The sequence below is a fragment of the Hyperolius riggenbachi genome, chromosome 3, assembly GCF_040937935.1.
Source record: "Hyperolius riggenbachi isolate aHypRig1 chromosome 3, aHypRig1.pri, whole genome shotgun sequence".
Lineage (NCBI taxonomy): Eukaryota > Metazoa > Chordata > Amphibia > Anura > Hyperoliidae > Hyperolius > Hyperolius riggenbachi.
In genome coordinates, this window is record NC_090648.1 from 407,274,052 (window position 1) to 407,286,341 (window position 12,290).

General features: G+C 41.4%; 1 protein-coding gene across 2 annotated transcripts in view; it reads right to left on the reverse strand.

The window, feature by feature from the left end:
* The window catches only part of MAT2B (methionine adenosyltransferase 2 non-catalytic beta subunit), a 161,559-nt gene that overhangs the window by 121,874 nt on the left and 27,395 nt on the right, over positions 1–12,290 (reverse strand). The window contains exon 2 of one of the 2 annotated variants that reach the window (XM_068277427.1): positions 3,244–3,314. The exons of the other annotated variant lie outside the window; for it this stretch is intronic. Within the exon in view, the coding sequence (XP_068133528.1) occupies positions 3,244–3,258 (15 nt within the window). The 5' untranslated portion in view covers positions 3,259–3,314. The remainder of the gene's footprint in view (positions 1–3,243; positions 3,315–12,290) is intronic. 2 annotated transcript variants of the gene reach the window in all.

A 12,290-nucleotide genomic window follows, 5' to 3' on the forward strand; every position in this document is an offset into this window, starting at 1 on the left:
TAATTACTTCTTACTCTGTTTTTGTCCATCTGTCCTCTCTAGCAAAAACGTCTACAGTTTCTAACCTAAGCTCTCCTGTTGCTATAACTGCACAGATTATCCAGTACTACATAGGAAAATTGATAACTTAAAGCAAGCCTGAACTGACTATTAAAAGTCAAAAGAAATATACACACGTCATACTTACCTCCCGTGTAGTTTACTCATCAATCTCTTTCTCCTCTCCTGTGTCCTGTGTGTCCACTGTGATCAATAGAATTCTCCATTTTGAAAATGGGCATTACCCAATAACAGCTTCTTGGTCAGTACACTGTTAAACTGTAATATCGCCTATGTGAGCCATAGGGAAACATGGGCATTACTTTGCTCATCAGTTGCCCTTTAAGTTATAACTAACAGCAACTGATCTATAACTGCCAACAATTGATAATTCAGTTTTGACAAAATCTTGTCAGAACTGGAAGAAATGGTTGTAAGAAGAAAATTCTGAGAGGAACTGACGGCGAGGTAAGTATGTAATATTCATTTGCAGGTACATCACATGTATTTATTTTAAATCATTTTACTCTGTTCAGGTTCACTTTAACCACCCTGGCGTTCTATTAAAATCGCTAGGGTGGCGGCGCAGTTTTTTTTTTTTTATCTTAAATCATGTAGGTAGCCTAGCGCTAGCTACATGATAGCCGCTGTGCAGTGGCATCCCCCCCACCCCTTCCGATTGCGAGGAAACAGGAAATCCCGTTCAGAACGGGATTTCCTGTTTGGCTTCCCTCGTCGCCATGGCGACGATCAGGATGAATTCATCGACGTCATCCACGCCATAGCGCAGCCTGGCGGTGATTGGCCAGGCTGCTGGGTAGCGGCGGCGATCGTTCACAAAACGCAGCTAGCAAAGTGCTAGCTGCGTGTTTTCAAAAAAAAATTGTGAAAATCGGCCCACCAGGGCCTGAGCAATCCACCACGGCGGTCATGGACGAGCTGAGCTTGTCCATACCGCTAAGGTGGTTAATCATGATTTGCTGTCTTGGAGTTAGCAATGATACCTAGGAACATTCAATTGTCTGACTCGACTTACAGAAATTAAAGTCACATTATTACTGCAAGCAGTTCCATGGAATGAACAGTATGGTGGAATTAAACATTCCAAGCAATTCTAACTTTGGTGGAAACACAGAATACACACACATTCATACCTACTTATAGATATCCAGGTGGGCAGATATTTTTTTACAATGTTTTTATACTTAGAGGACAACTGAAATGAGAAGAATATTGAGGCTGTCATATTCATTTTGTTTTAAACAATACCAGTTGCCTGACAGCCCTTCTGATCTATTTGGCTGCAGTAGTGACTTTAATCACACCAGAAACAAGCATGCAGCTAATCTTGTCAGATATGACCATAATGTCAGAAATACCTAATCTGCTGCATGCTTGTTCAGGGTCTATGGCTAAAATTATTAGAGGCGGAGGATCAGCAGGGGTTCCAATCAACTGGTATTACTTAAAGAGACACTGAAGCGAAAAAAAAAATATTATATTATGATTTGTATGTGTAGTACAGCTAAGAAATAAAACATTAAGATCAGATACATCAGTCTAATTGTTTCCAGTACAGGAAGAGTTAGGAAACTCCAGTTGTTATCTCTATGCAATAAAGCCATTAAGCTCTACGACTTTGAAAGTCGTGGAGAGGGCTGTCTTCTGACTTTTATTATCTCAACTGTTTTCCTTTTCTCTGCCAGAGGAGAGGTCATTAGTTCACAGACTGCTCTGAAAGAATCAATTATAATGCTGAGTGTTGTGTAATCTGCACATATTAGTGAATGATGCAATGTTAGAAAAAACACTATATACCTGAAAATAAAAATATGAGAATATTTTCTTTGCTGCTAATCTTCTAGTAATTGTTCATAGTACACAACCAATTCATTATATCATATATTTTATTTTCGCTTCAGTGTCTCTTTAAAAGGAAATAAATATGGCAGCCTCCATATACCTCTCGCTTCAGGTTCCCTTTAAGTGAGAGCAGTTACACGCCTCATCTCTTTCCCCATCCTTGACATTTTTATCTTTTTTTTGTTATTGTTTGTTTATATTTAGATGTTAAATTTTTGCATGACTAACTCTCACTTTTTTTGCAGACTGACTATTTCTGCTCTGTTTGCGGTAATGAGTGATGTCAATTGTCCAGTGGAAATGCTGCTAAAAAGTGTTAGTGCTTCATAAAGTAATTATGGATAATGACCAGGGCTCTACTTTACCTGCAGTAGATTTTATCTACTGAGGCTTGCATAACACAACTGCAATTAGTATTTATAAATGCCTCACTTTATTTTGTATAATAAAGGGGATGATTTGGGCACAGCGACAGGCAAATTAACTTTCCATTTTCAATATAACCTATTTACTGATGAGCCCTCTACAACTGATAGGTGTTCACATTATAAAAGTCCATAGGTATCACTAATAAAAAGAGTGGCACTCACTCAAAGAGGGGACAGCGTGCCCAAGCCTCAGCAGACCCCGCACTCCAAGGTCCAGTAGAAGCAATGCAAACGATGGAGACTGGCACTGCAGTATTTATAGGCTCTTTATTGAAATTGCAGTAAAAACATGTGGCTATGCGGCGACAGCCCGCTGTTTCAGGTCTCCAGCCTTTTCTCAAGCCGAAATGCCCACACTGAGTGGGTAGAGCTTGATATGCATTCAAAGACTTTGACAGAGTACTGTCATACAAGAAGGATACTGCGTACATTGCGGTATTGGACATGTCACACAACACACCCTTACATAGTATCCCCATGACATGTTCACCAATAAAATCAAACTAACTTCAGCCAATCAACTTACCGGAATAGCATGGCGGACCCTGTAGGAGACAGGCAAACGAATATGCAAATCCATCTCTAGTATGTGAGGCTTGCAGCTAACATCACGCTGCGTCTGCACGTATATGCCAATCGGAGAGGCTCACCCTTAACCTCTGCTCACATAGGCTAAGCCGCCAGCGCTCCATTCAGAATACCCAGCATCAAATGACGCTGTGGGGCGTGACTAGCCGCGTCATATCAAAACATTACCAGGCCGCCCTTCGCAGCCCGCAATCTCTGCGGCCAATAAGGAAACATCCCCGCCCTCACCAGGAGCATGCTGGAAGTGTAACCTAGGCGACCAGTAAACATACATCGTCCGTCTCATAAACAACAGACCTTCAAAGCATATAAATAAGTGGTTTACCTCTACCAGAGCCATGCATCACCTCACACCATTGTCTCTTAAAGGGGTCACCTCCCGGCAAGCTGAAAGCTCTGAAATAAAGAGCAAAAACATATATCACCCATACAGTATTGACATGCAGCAATGTATAGCCAAAAGATGTCAAATGCAAAAACCAAGTTCATAATCACGGTTGAGGCCTTCCTCCCCCAACACCCCCAACCTCTTAATCCAACCCGCCTCCCTATTCAATAGCTCCTTAGTCCTATTCAATCTACCTCTCCAATTAAGGGGAACCCCATCAATAATCTGAACTTTCAATTGGGAAACACCATGATTACATTCAGTAAAGTGTGCAGAAACTGCCTGCTTCCTATCTTTGTTTCAAATGGCACTTTTATGTGAGCAAACTCTATCTCTCACCTTCTGGGTAGTCATCCCAACATACCCCAATCCACAGGGGCATTTTAAATAGTACACTACAAAACTGGACTCACGTGTATAGAAATCTCTAATCTGGTATTTAGTACCCTTTGCAGGGTGTCTAAATTCTGACCCCATAATAATATGTCCACACATGTGGCACCCCAGGCAGGGGAAGGTGCCAACTCTTCCCTCCCACACCGGGGGAGCCACAGCATGGCAGAAGGTTTTATCTCTAATTTTAGGCTCTCTTTTGAATGAGAGGAGGGGAGGGTATCTAAACTCCGGGATACGAGGAAAGGCTTCACTTAGTACCAATGCCTCCTAAGGATACTACCTATCTCCTGATGGAATAATTTATTAGTTCTAACAGATTCCTCTTGAAGTGACTGTTTGGGGTAACCCTCTTCCTACATTTCTTAACCATATCTGATTGGTGCTCCTATAGAGCATCCTCCTCAGATACAATCCTGGTGAGTCTCACAAATTGCCCTTTGGGAATGGCATTCTTTGTGTGGGAGGGGTGGAAGCTGTCCTAATGCAAAATCGAGTTGCAGTCAGTGCTTTTCACATATAAATCAGAGATAAGGCCATTATCCTTCTTAATGATGATACATGTATCCAAGAAAGAAATTTGTTCTAAACTGACATGACTTGTCAATTTGATCTTCACACAGCATTGGGATAAGTGCTCTTTGAAGGCATCTAGGGTCGAATGTGGCCCCGCCCACACACAAAAAATATCGTCTATATATCTCAGCCAACACCTTGCGTGTTGCTGAAAAAAAGATTATTATAGACGAAGGCTTCCTCAAAAAGACCCATGTAGAGATTAGCATAGGACGGGGCCACATTCGACCCCATCACTGGGAAAAATCACCCTGGAAAGAGAAATAATTACACCGTAGTACAGCATTGAGCAAATCCAAAATTAATGTACGTTGATCTATTGATAGATCAGTTCTGGTCATCAAAAACAGTCGATGGCCTCTACACCCCCATCATGTGGGATGGAGGTGTAGAGGCTCTCCACATCAAACGTACCCAGGAGAAGTTCCTCACCCTCCACATTAACCTCCTTGATTTTCTGTAAAAACATATTGGTGTCTTTAACATAAGAATCCGATGCTGACACTAACGGCTGTAATATCCTATTTAAAAACTGAGCTATAGGAACAAAAATAGAACCTGTGCACAAACAACAGAATAATGGGTCTCCCCAGTGGACGGCACAAGTTCTTATGTGTTTTGGGCAAGGTACAAAATCTGGGTGTAAGAGTATTTTCTTTGATCAAACATTTATCCAGCCCCTCATCAATAATTACTTTCTCTTTAGCTTTATCAACAATGCTTTTAATTCTCTTATGTATGGACATCACAAGGTCATGTTGAATCTTAAAGAGACACTGAAGCGAAAAAAAAATGATGATATTATGATTTGTATGTGTAGTACAGCTAAGAAATAAAACATTAAGATCAGATACATCAGTGTAATTGTTTCCAGTACAGGAAGAGTTGAGAAACTCCAGTTGTTATCTCTATGCAAACAAGCCATTAAGCTCTCCGACTAAGTTAGTCGTGGAGAGGGCTGTTATCTGACTCTTATTATCTCAACTGTTCCTGGACTATTTACTTTTCCTCTGCTAGAGGAGAGGTCATTACTTCACAGACTGCTCTGAAAGACTCATTTTGAATGCTGAGTGTTGTGTAATCTGCACATATTATAGAACGATGCAATGTTAGAAAAAACACTATATACCTGAAAATAAAAGTATGAGAATAGTTTCTTTGCTGCTAATCTTCTAGTAATTATTCATAGTACACAATCAATTCACTATATCATATTTTTTTTTCCGCTTCAGTGTCTCTTTAAAGAGAATCTGTATTGTTAAAATCGCACAAAAGTAAACATACCAGTGCGTTAGGGGACATCTCTTATTACCCTCTGTCACAATTTCGCCGCTCCCCGTCGCATTAAAAGTGGTTAAAAACAGTTTTTAAAAGTTTGTTTATAAACAAACAAAATGGCCACCAAAACAGGAAGTAGGTTGATGTACAGTATGTCCACACATACAAAATACATCCATACACAAGCAGGCTGTATACAGCCTTCCTTTTGAATCTCAAGAGATCATTTGTGTGTTTCTTTCCCCCTGCATCTCTCATGCACTGAAGTTTCAGGCTGCTCTTTTCTTCTTGCAAACAGCTTTGCCCTTGTCTGAATTTCCTCAGTATGTGAAAGCCCAGCCAGCTCAGAGGATGATTTATCCAGCTTGTAAAAGATAAGAGAGCAGAGAGAAGCTGCCCTAATCTAAATATCACACAGGCAGTGTGCAGAGAGGGGCCTGAAAGGGGGAGTTCATAGCAGAACCACAACACTGAAGAACTTGGCAGCCTTCCAGACACAGGCCGACAAGTCTGACAGGGGAAAGATACATTGATTTATTACAGAGACTGTGATAGTAGAAAGTGCTGCAGTAAGCCAGAACACATTAGAATAGCTTTTGGAACTTGTAGGATGATAAAAAACAGGATGCAATTTTTGTTACGGAGTCTCTTTAAGATAAATATCTGTTTGGGCCAATTGTCCTCTAATCTCCTCCTCATAGTATGTACTATCTAGCACTACCACTGTTCCCCCCTTTTCAGCTGGCCGCATAGTAAGTTCACTTCTCTTCTTAAGATTTTCCAAGGCACAGCGTTCTTCTTAGTAAGATTAAATTCAATCCTCCTTTTGTTTTGAGATTCGTCCAGCCTTCTCACATCTTCCATTTCCCTCCTACAAAAAGTGTCAATCACAATGTTGTTTGGAGGTGTTAAGGCACTTTTGTTTCTCAAGCCAGTGTCCCTAAGTGTAAACAAAGTCCTCCTCCAAAAATTCACCTCCACCAAAAACTTGTGGGAAAATCCCGAAAAAATACTTCAGTTTGATGGTCCAGAATACCAGATACATTTTCCTTTACAGATGAGCATGCAGCTCGTGTATTGGCCAAAATTGGTTTTGTACCTTGCCCAAAATACATAAGAACCTGTGCCGTCCACCAGGGAGACCCATTGTGGCCGGCACAGGTTCTATTTTTGTTCCTATAGCTCAGTTTTTAGATAGGATATTACAGCCATTAGTGTCAGCATTGGATTCGTATGTTAAAGACACCAATATGTTTCTACAGAAAATCAAGGAGATTAATATGGAGGGTGAGCAACTTCTCCTGGTTACGTTTGATGTGGAGAGCCTCTACACCTCCATCCCACATGATGGGGGTGTAGAGGCCATCGACTGTTTTTGATGACCAGAACTGATCTAAAAATAGATCGCCGAACATTTATTTTGGATTTGCTCAGTGTTGTACTACGGTGTAATTGTTTCTCTTTCCAGGGTGATTTTTTCCAACAGCTACGGGGCACAGCGATGGGGTCGAATGTGGCCCCGTCCTATGCTAATCTCTACATGGGTCTTTTTGAGGAAGCCTTCGTCTATAATAATGGTTTTTTTCAGCAACACGCAAGGTGTTGGCTGAAATATATAGACAATATTTTTTGTGTGTGGGCGGGACCACATTCGACCCTAGATGCCTTCAAGGAGCACTTATCCCAATGCTGTGGGGAGATCAAATTGACAAGTCATGTCAGTTTAGAACAAATTTCTTTCTTGGATACATGTATCATCATTAAGAAGGATAATGGCCTTATCTCTAATTTATATGTGAAAAGCACTGACTGCAACTCCATTTTGCATTATGACAGCTTCCACCCCTCCCACACGAAGAATGCCATTCCCAAAGGGCAATTTGTGAGACTCACCAGGATTGTATCTGAGGAGGATGCTCTACAGGAGCGCCAATCAGATATGGTTAAGAAATGTTGGCAGAGGGGTTAACCCAAACAGTCACTTCAAGGGGAATCTGTTAGAACTAGGCCCCGTAGGAATAATAAATGATTCTGTCTCCCTTTTGTGTCAACTTACAACAACAGTAGTCAGGAGATAGGTAGTATCCTTACGAGGCATTGGTCCTTACTAAGTGAATCCTTTCCTCGTATCCCGGAGTTTAGATACCCTCCCCTCCTCTCATTCAAAAGAGAGCCTAAAATTAGAGATAAAACCTTCTGCCATGCTGTGGCTCCCCCGGTGTGGGAGGGAAGAGTTGGCACCTTCCCCTGCCTGGGGTGCCACATGTGTGGACATATTATTATGGGGTCAGAATTTAGACACCCCGCAAAGGGTACTAAATACCAGATTAGAGATTTCTATACACGTGAGTCCAGTTTTGTAGTGTACTATTTAAAATGCCCCTGTGGATTGGGGTATGTTTATATGACTACCCAGAAGGTGAGAGATAGAATTTGCTCACATAAAAGTGCCATTAGAAACAAAGATAGGAAGCAGGCAGTTTCTGCACACTTTACTGAATGTAATCATGGTGTTTCCCAATTGAAAGTTCAGATTATTGACGGGGTTCCCCTTAATTGGAGAGGTAGATTGAATAGGACTAAGGAGCTATTGAAGAGGGAGGCGGGTTGGATTAAGAGGTTGGGGGGTGTTGGGGGAGGGAGGCCTCAACCGTGATTATGAACTTGGTTTTTGCATTTGACATCTTTTGGCTATACATTGCTGTATGTAAATTCTGTATGGGTGATATAAGTTTTTGCTCTTTATTTCAGAACTTTCAGCTTGCCGAGAGGTGACCCCTTTAAGAGACAATGGCATGAGGTGATGTATGGCCCTGGTAGAGGTAAACCACTTATTTATATGCTTTGAAGGTCTGTTGTTTATGAGACGGACGATGTATGTTTACTGGTCGCCTAGGTTACACTTCCAGCATGCTCCTGGTGAGGGCGGGGATGTTTCCTTATTGGCCGCAGAGATTGCGGGCTGCGAAGGGCGGCCTGGTAATGTTTTGATATGACGCGGCTAGTCACGCCCCACAGCGTCATTTGATGCTGGGTATTCTGAATGGAGCGCTGGCGGCTTAGCCTATGTGAGCAGAGGTTAAGGGTGGGCCTCTCCGATTGGCATATACGTGCAGACGCAGCGTGATGTTAGCTGCAAGCCTCACATACTAGAGATGGATTTGCATATTCGTTTGCCTGTCTCCTACAGGGTCCGCCATGCTATTCCGGTAAGTTGATTGGCTGAAGTTAGTTTGATTTTATTGGTGCACATGTCATGGGGATACTATGTAAGGGTGTGTTGTGTGACATGTCCAATACCGCAATGTACGCAGTATCCTTCTTGTATGACAGTACTCTGTCAAAGTCTTTGAATGCATATCAAGCTCTACCCACTCAGTGTGGGCATTTCGGCTTGAGAAAAGGCTGGAGACCTGAAACAGCGGGCTGTCGCTGCATAGCCACATGTTTTTACTGCAATTTCAATAAAGAGCCTATAAATACTGCAGTGCCATTGGCTATTGGCCGCAGAGATTGCTGGCTGCGAAGGGCAGCCTGGTAATGTTTTGATATAAGACGTGGCTAGTCACGCCCCACAGCGTCATATGACACTGTGTATTCTCAATGGAGCGCTGGCGGCTTAGCCTATGTGAGCAAAGGTTAAGGGTGAGCCTCTCCGATTGCCATATACGTGCAGAGGCAGCATGATGTTAGCTGCAATCCTCACATACTAGAGATGGATTTGCATATTCGTTTGCCTGTTTGCCTGTCCCCTACAGGGTCCGCCATGCTATTCTGGTAAGCTGATTGGCTGATGTTAGTTTGATTTTATTGGTGCACATGTCATGGGGATACTATTTAAGGGTATGTTGTGTGACATGTCAGTGTGGGCATTTGGGCTTGAGTAAAGGCTGGAGACCTGAAACAGCGGGCTGTCGCCGCATAGCCACATGTTTTTACTGCAATTTCAATAAAGAGCCTATAAATACTGCAGTGCCAGCCTCCATCGTTTGCATTGTTATAAAAGTCCATAGCAGTAAAATGTAAAAAACATAAATGTGTAAGATGTGTGTTCCTGTCACCCTGGTTTTGAATTAATATACATTCAAAATGTGTATCTCTGAGTGCGATCTTGTTTCCCATACAGGTGTATAAACTACTAACCTCATAATAGTATTCAAGCACATAAAGTTTATTTTTAAGACTGAACTTTTTTTTATTATTGTGTATAAATCATAAAGTATAATCATATACACTATAGGCACAGGTATATCCACCACAGCTAATATTGGGATGGGACTGGGGAAAACCACTATTAGTACCTAACTTTTTTTTTTCTTTCTAAATAAATTGAGTGCTAAATTAAACAGATGAGATACAGTATGTGCTTAATTTTAGATGTTAAGGCAATTTTAGCCAGATATTTATGTTTATTTTAAATTAATTTTTTATATGTAATACTACGCCCCCAAAAAGTTTATATTATTGTTCTGCATGCATTATCTTGTAAGCATACACAGGGCATATCTAAATGCAAAATTCACTGTACATATAAAAGTCAAAAGATCCATTGTGAATGACCAGGGAAACTGCACTGTAAAAATTCCTGTTTTTTCCCCTAAATAGTGTGATTTATTTAATGCAGCAATAAAGATATCTGGTCCAACCTTACCGGAATCTTCTCTGGTCAAAGCCATAAATAAGTATGCATGCGCAGCAAAATCTGTAACTAACAATGCTGCACTAACGTATGTCTGACAGAAAATGAGAGTAATGGGCACATGATTAAAAATACCAACTCCAATCCCCATGGAAACATTCAAGACTAGCATATGCCCTATGTTCCCAAGTTTTTTCAAAGGGTACATTTGATTTCATTGTGGAGCCAAGCATCTGTAATACCACTGACAATAGTCAAATGCATTGCAATACAATTTCCTATATAACACACCTGTAAAAAGAAAAGAAAAAAAAATGGGGCCAAAGTGATGAAATTTAAAAGACAATACATACATTTAAATTGTTACCTTAGGGACTTAGCTGTTTAATTATTTTTGTAAATAAGGGCTTGTCATTACCCGAGGCGTCCCTGGAGGTCTGAAACAGACAGTCCTCCGCTTGCTGGCAGGGTGTTGGGGGTCATGGGACTATGCACTTAGACGCTGGCGCTAACAGGAAGTGTCAACTAACTCAGGAGGCCTAATTGTTGGTAAGTCTCCTGATTTGTGGCTATGTTCTTTTTTAGCCTGAAATCTGTCATTTTAAACTGCCCATGATTGTGTTAGCTGTATCTAGTTGCTGGTATGACTTGTCTAAACTGCTTTGTACCTTAGCCTTAACCGATCCTTGCCTGAACTTGACTATTCCTTGAATTGCTGTCTGGACTAGTCTTTTCCTGAATTTGACTATTCTGTAGATTTCTGCCTGGAATGACCCTTGTCTGATCTGAACTATTCTATCACCTATTCCTGGTATTATGATTGATTGTCTTATGTGTATGATACCTGGCTTGTTTTGACCACAGTGCTATCTGAACTCTTTGCTACTCCCTGTATTATTGCTTAGTGGGTTTTAGTAGTACTCTTGACTTTCCTGCCTCAACTTCTATACCTTGCATGCTGAAGTCCAGCATTGTAACCATAGTCAGTTAGGCACAATTGACTCCTGTTGATGCCGGGGGCTTGGCGTTTAGGTGAAGAGTGTGGTATTAGATTTTTTCAGGTTTTTTTAACTTATTCCCTTTAAAATGCATATAAATCAAAGTACCACCCAAAGTAAGCCTAATTTGTGGGGGGAAAAATAACAATATATAGATCAGTTAGGTGTAGTAAGTAGTTATAAAGGTATTGCCAAATTAATGGAAGCAACGCTGAAATGGAAAAATTGCTCTAGATTTAAAGAAAAAACCTTAGGGCTCGTTCACACTACAAGAGCTTTTCTAAGTGCTTGTGATTTAAAAAAAACTCTTGCTAATGTTATCCTATGTGTGTGTTCACACTGGAGCAATGTGATTTTGTAAAAATCCCCCATAGCATTGCTTTGTTAAATCACAAGCGCTTAAAAAGTTATTTCAGTATGAATCAGCCCTTAGTGGTGAAGTGGTTAAAGGGACACTCAAGGCAACCCAAAAAAAATGAGTTTTACTCACCTGGGGCTTCTACCAGCTCCCTGCAGCTGGCCGGTGCCCAAGCAGTCTCGCTCCGATGCTCCTGTCCCCCGCTGACAGCCACTTCATTTTTTGGCAACAGGCGCCGACAGGCCTGGGAATGCGAGTGATTCTTCGCATTCCTGGCCGCAATAGCGCCCTCTATACTGCTATTGTGTCCAGGAGCGCAAAAAATCACTCGCGTTCCCAGGACTGTCGGCGCCTGTCGCCGAAAACAGAAGTGGCTGCCGGCGGGGGACAGGAGCATCGGAGCGACACTGTGTGGGCACCGGAGAACTGCAGGGGGCTGGTAGAAGCCCCAGGTGAGTAAAACTCATTTTTTTGGGGGTTGCCTTAAGTGTCCCTTTAATCTCTCCCAATTTTCTGAGATGAGAAGGAAGGATCCCTTTATGAACAAAAGTGTGACAAAAGTTTTGCAAAATATGTGTTCTGATTTTAAATGTTGTTTTGTAAGAATGTTTCAAGCCTCTTTTTTATATGCATTCCGCTATTAAAAGAAAAGGCCTGTTTAAAATACATAAAAAATAGTTCAGAGTCTGTAAAATAGCTGCACAGCTGCAGGAAACACTGTTACACAAATGAGTTTTCAATG